This window comes from Dermacentor albipictus, chromosome 2 (assembly GCF_038994185.2).
Source record: "Dermacentor albipictus isolate Rhodes 1998 colony chromosome 2, USDA_Dalb.pri_finalv2, whole genome shotgun sequence".
NCBI lineage: Eukaryota > Metazoa > Arthropoda > Arachnida > Ixodida > Ixodidae > Dermacentor > Dermacentor albipictus.
In genome coordinates, this window is record NC_091822.1 from 125398108 (window position 1) to 125404107 (window position 6000).

Consider the following 6000-nt stretch of genomic DNA (forward strand, 5'->3'; position numbering starts at 1 on the left):
TGAAATGCCTTCACATGAATGTTAGTTTCCTTTGCAACAAAGAAGATACTATCGAGTATTTTATTTCGAATTTTTCAGTTCTGTTTATGTGATAATGCTCACTGAAACGTGGTGTAAAAAAATCATGGTCACTTCAGATTTACACCTTATCAGTCATTTCCTTTAAATCTCAATCACCGTGGCTGCGGCGTAATGATGCTACTACAGGAAGGGTTAAATTGTGAACTGCTTTCTCGTTTCTGTGTTTCTTGCTGTGATTACGAAGTTCTGACAGAAAAAGTGAAAAATTGTCTTTTCTCTGCATGTTATCGCCCGCCCGACGGAAATGTTGAACACTTTTTTCGCTCTACGAAGAGGTCTTATCGTTTATTTCTGAGGCTGGCTACTTTGTTCTATCTGCTGGCGACAATAATATTGATTTCCTAGGATATTCCACAGCCAAAAATGCTGTGCATATGCTCATTACTTCAAATGGGTGCTCAAACCAAATCAATTCGCCTACTAGGATCGCAGAACATAGCGTAACTTTGTTAGACCTAATTATTACTAACTCGGTCAGTGAAAATAATATTGTGGGTGTGATGACCTGCGACTTGAGTGACCACCTTCCTACCTTTATAATATAATGATAGAAACAATCATCATAGCAAAAAATAACTTATAAACGCTCAAATAATAATTCCTACTCGCCTGGATACGTTCAGGAATGACGTGAGAAATTCTGACTTCGAATATCTTCTTGCGATTAATTGCACTGACAAGGCGTCTAACAAGTTCGTTGATCACATCACTGAATATATAAACGGCACTTTCCGCTTATGCAACTGAAACTTGGTAGGAAAATACGTAAGCCTTGGTTTACGCCAGAACTCCTTAGAAAGATCAACGACAAGAATGCTACGTAACACCAGTTCACAAAAACTAAAAATCCACCAAAACTCAAGGGGTTTAAGATGTACCAAAATCAGCTAAATGAAGAGATAAAGCTAAGCAGACAAAACTATTTTCATGTTGAACTTGACGCCGACTCTCGTAAGCCTGATCTTTTGTGGAAAATGTTTAACACTGTTTTAAATCATAGTAACTCGTCCCCAAAAATAGATTAACTTAAAATCGGTGAAGTCGAGATATCCGGTGACGCTTTGGCGAATATATTTAATAACGATTTTGTGCAGTGGTGGCGATTATTTTCCAATGTCTGAATTTTCAGGATTCATGCCCCCTAGAAACCAATCTACTTTTTTCTTGAGGCCATTAGCGAAGAACAAGTTCGGTCTGTTTTTCATCATCATCATCAGCCTATTCATGTCCACTGCAGGACGAAGGCCTCTCTCTCCCTGAGATCTCCAATCACCCCTGTCCAGCGCCAACCGATTCCAACTAGCACCCGCAAATTTCCTAATTTTGTTGCACCGTCTAGCCTTCTGCCCTCCTCTACTACGCTTCCCTTCTCTTGGTACCCATTCTGTCACCCTAATGGTTCAGCGGTTATCTAGTCTGCGCATTACATGAGCTGTCCAGTGCCATTTCTTCCTCTTAATGTCTACTATCCTATCGTCTACACCCGTTTCCTCCCTGATCCAAACAGCTCTCTTTTTGTCTTTTAAAATTATGCCGAGCATTCTTCGTTCTATCGCTCATTGCGGGGTCACTACCTTTTTCTCAAGCTTCTTTGTCAGCCTCCAAGTATCTGCGCCGTATGTTAGCACCCACAAATTGCACTGATTTTATACTTTCGTTTTCAATGATAACGGTAAGCTCCCCGTCAGGAGCTCACGATGTCTGCCGTATGCGATCCAACTCACTTTTATTCTTTTGTGCATTTTCTTCTCATGGTCCGGGTTCCTTGTGATTGGTTGACCTAGGTAAACGTACTCCTCCACAGACTCTGTTTTTATGTCTCTTCAAAACAGCTCTAGTTGTGACGTTGACGGTACACAAATTTGACCTCTTAAATGTATTATGGATCTCATCACACCGATTGTTACCCATATATTTAACCTTTGTTTCTCCAGTGCCGTTTTTCCACAAATAATGCAGGTGGCTAAGGTTACAGTATTGATCAAGAAAGGCCATCCAAATGACATCAAGAATTGTCGCCCTATCTCAGTTTTGCCAATATTTTCGAATGGTTTAGAAAAGATTATCGTTGATCGCCTTTCAATCATTTTCCAGAAATATGACCTAACCCAGCTCAATTTGGGTTTAGAAAGCATAAGTCTACAGAACTAGCCTTGATAAAACAAAAGGGCTTATCACTGTTTTCAAGTAAGATGGTTTTACTGGACCTGTACATTGACTTCACGAAGGCATTTTACTGAATTATTCATTCCATTTCATTCAAAAACGAATTGTATGGAGTGCGTCGCCATTGGTGGAATCTCATCAAATCTTACTGTGGCTATCGGCGGCAGTATGTTCAAATAGGTGAGCACTGCTCCGACCTAAAACCGATTGCAAGACGTCTGCTTCAAGGCAGCATTCTTGGAGCTTTTCTTTTTAGTATCTATATAAATGATCTTACAAATACATGCGCTGAAGGCAAATATATATTGTACGCCGACGATGCCAGCATATTTTCTTTCAGCTACAGACTGTGAGCAAATAAGCTACATAGCAAACTACACTCTTGTAAAACTGCGAGAATGGTCTGCAGCAAATCAGTTACGGTTTAACACCAACAAAACCAAGGCTGTGCTATCATTTAGACCGAAATGAATGCAGGTAAATATGAACACAGATCTTACTTACGGTACCCGAAAAATAGAAATAGTTAGAAGTAATAAAATTTTTGGGGTCACGTTTTCGCAAAATATACTGTGGGATATTCATGTAGATTCTGTTCGCACTAAACTGTCAAGTGTCGTTGGTATTTTATTTACATGAAAGTCGATGTTACCGTTCAGCGTAAAAAAAGCTGATATATAATTCTCCTTTTTAGTCTCAGCTCTCTTATTGCTTTTTAGTATGGGGATCTACCACAGTGACTGACTTAACGAAGGTGTACATCCTACAAAAGAAGATAGGCTTCTTTTTTATGTCCCCTACAATGCTCATACACATATTTCTTCATTAAAGCAGATATAACGCCTGTCTGGAAATTATACAGCTATAGACTAATTGTTGCCTTTAAGCGCGAATTAATAGAAAATCGAAATTTTTCTCGCAACCTAGCCAACCTGGAAATAAAGCCCAGATCCTGTACTATACGTCATTCTGAATTATGGAAGGTGGTCACTGCCCGTGCTAACTATTCTATGGGTACAGAATCGTATATTTTGCCTGAATTTCTTAATAATCTGAATAAATGTGGAATTGAGTTAGGTCGTACTACAGTTCGCGAACTGCGTCACGGGATATGTTATGCCTTTAAACTATTTTAATATTGATTTCCTTGTAATGCAATAAACTGAACCAATTTTGCGTTGCCCTTGGTAAATTCCTGTATGTTTCATGTATGCTCGTGTATTGCCTTGTAGAGTGGACCGTGGGCTCTAGTCAAGCTGTTCAGCACCTTTTACCTACGGCCCCTCGATCGCTTTGATGAAAATAAAACTTTATTATTATTATTATTATTATTATTATTACACAATATGACCACCCTCCTGCTTCCGGTACCACTGGGTCAAAGCATCCCAACAGCGAGGTCTTCGGCAGGAAGAGTTGAGGCTAAGATGGTGCCACAAGCAAATGTTCCCCTGCTTTATAGGTGGTGTCCAAACCTAGCGTATATGACGTCTTTCCGGTCCTGATATTAGCTTCCGGTGCACGGAGCAGGCCTTCGAGATCCGATTTTGGTACTCAGAGAAATCCGCTGTTTGGGCACCAATTCAGACCCCACCTTTTTCCAACGTTAGGGTGGCGTCCACCAATACGTGGGGAATCGACCGAGATGTGCGGCGAAACGCAATTGCAGAATTTCGCATATCTTCTAATCGGAGCGTCAATCCATCAAATTTCGTTAACTAATATGAGACTGCAGTGGGTCGGTGTGGTGGGAGCGAAGAAATGAAGGAATACCCTTTGGCCTGATTATTCTGCTGCCTCCGTTTACCAGGCAATTCCCAGTTGACGGCTTCGTGCCCTGGACGCACTTCACGGAGGACGAGTTTAAGGCCAATTACCCCGCGTGCTGGATAACGGGAGCGACGCCGTACAACAACAGCGGTGATAACAACACCAACATCTGGGGCGCGGTGAGTGTGCTACTATTACTTCAAGTAAGCAATAAGCGACAAAGGCGCCTTACTGAAGGAAACTTCCGTTAAGGTCTCTGTCCTGCTTGAGGGCCAAAGGTGCCTTCGTACAAGGTAAAACTATTTTTTCTGTGGATTCCGGAGATAGCTGCCGCTAAAATATTGCACCCTCATTTCCGTAATTAGAAAACGGGAGAGCTGGGCGTACGGGCAGTTCACATTACGGAAGATATTATGCTACGAAGCACCCGTAATGAGAAATACAGACATATTCCACATCTTACAAAACAAATGAACGAAACATACATGTGCATGCGGCGATTACTGTTGTACGAGATGTCATGCAAGAGAAGATAATACTGCATAGTACACATGAGAAAAACAAGGACAGCTGAATCTGCGAGACACATACCAAGAATCTACCCTGGAAGTTTGTGTAACCATGCTCTGAGTGGTGTTCACTGACCCGGAGAGCACGCGGTTTTTTTTTGTCCAGTACTTTTCTTCAATAATTGAGATGAATTGTCTCGCGCATCTTTCTACCAACTCTTACGCTGGTGCACAAGCTGAACACAGCTATTAGTGAAAGATGGCAAATAAGGAAACGAAAATAATTTCGCATGCTCTAGTCGCAGATATTAAAAGGGCCTGAACCGCTTTTTATCGACATCGAGTAATGCATTTAAGTTAATTTAGTCTAAGAAATATGTTGCCGCAGTAAGTGCTACAGTGCTTTCAGCAGAAGCGCAGTTATTCGCAATCAAGAGGTCACCTGTGGTCTCCTTCGCGGTGTTCCCGCTCCTTCTTCACTGCCTTGCACTGCGAAAGCTACGGAAGAATGGGGCGTGCGCACAACGCACAGCCTTGAGAGTCACCGTGGCGGGCACTTTAAGTTTGATTTCACGTAGACTAGTGGCGTCTACGTAGTCACGTAGACGCCACTATTTCTGATTTTGGCGCCTACGACGGGCCAAACAAGGCTGCCCTCACTGGGCCGTAGTGCACTCAGCCAGTGGACTCGTCGCGGCACCCCGCGGCGGCCGCGGTATGTATACGCTGCGCAGCAGACGGCAGCTACTTGCAACTTGCATGCACGCATGCACGCAGCACGCATGCGCCGCGTTTTCCATCTGCACGACTGGGCTTGAGTGCGTGCTAGCGCTCTTGTGCCGTGCTACGTCGTGTGGACAGGCTTTGTCCTCCAATAGCTTGGCCGACGGATAGTAGCTGCACACGACTTGATCATTTTTGAAGCGCTATCTCAGTGCGAAGCCAAATGTGCCTATGTGTCTAGCCAGGAGCGGCCAGGAGCGGCCAGGAGTGATCGCGTGTTGGCAACAGGGGGTGTGGTCTGACCTTAAGGTCCGCGTGGTTCGAGGCTAGTTGGGTGTTCAAAACCACTCGAAATCAGCGCAGACCGAAGGCTGTGACACCGACGATAAGGGTGACCAAAGTTCGAATCCTGCGCGGGCGGCCGCGGCCGAACGTGAGCAGACGATATTCGGCTTCTTCAGGAAGCACGTAGCTATTGTCGCAATCGGAAAGCAGATTTTAGCTTACTCAAGCCTGTTTAGCAAGCTCCACCTATAGATGTACACATTAGCGGGTAGGAAGAAGCGCACTGTTCCAAACACTCTACTTGATCGATGTGAGCTATTGCCCATTAGCAGCCACGTATGGGAATCTGCTGTATGACAAAATACGGCCCCCGGAAAGAGTAAAGAATAGGCTACTGTTGAAGAAAAAAGTGTTTAAGAAAAGTTCACGCACCGCCTGGGAGCTTCGCGCGGGCGGCACAACTGCA

At 43.7% G+C, this 6000-nt stretch overlaps 1 protein-coding gene across 1 annotated transcript in view; it reads left to right on the plus strand.

The window, feature by feature from the left end:
* Positions 1-6000, plus strand: part of LOC139056088 (uncharacterized) — a 36974-nt gene that overhangs the window by 24745 nt on the left and 6229 nt on the right. Inside the window, exon 10 of the mRNA XM_070533947.1 lies at positions 4058-4196. Within this exon, the coding sequence (XP_070390048.1) occupies positions 4058-4196 (139 nt within the window). The remainder of the gene's footprint in view (positions 1-4057; positions 4197-6000) is intronic.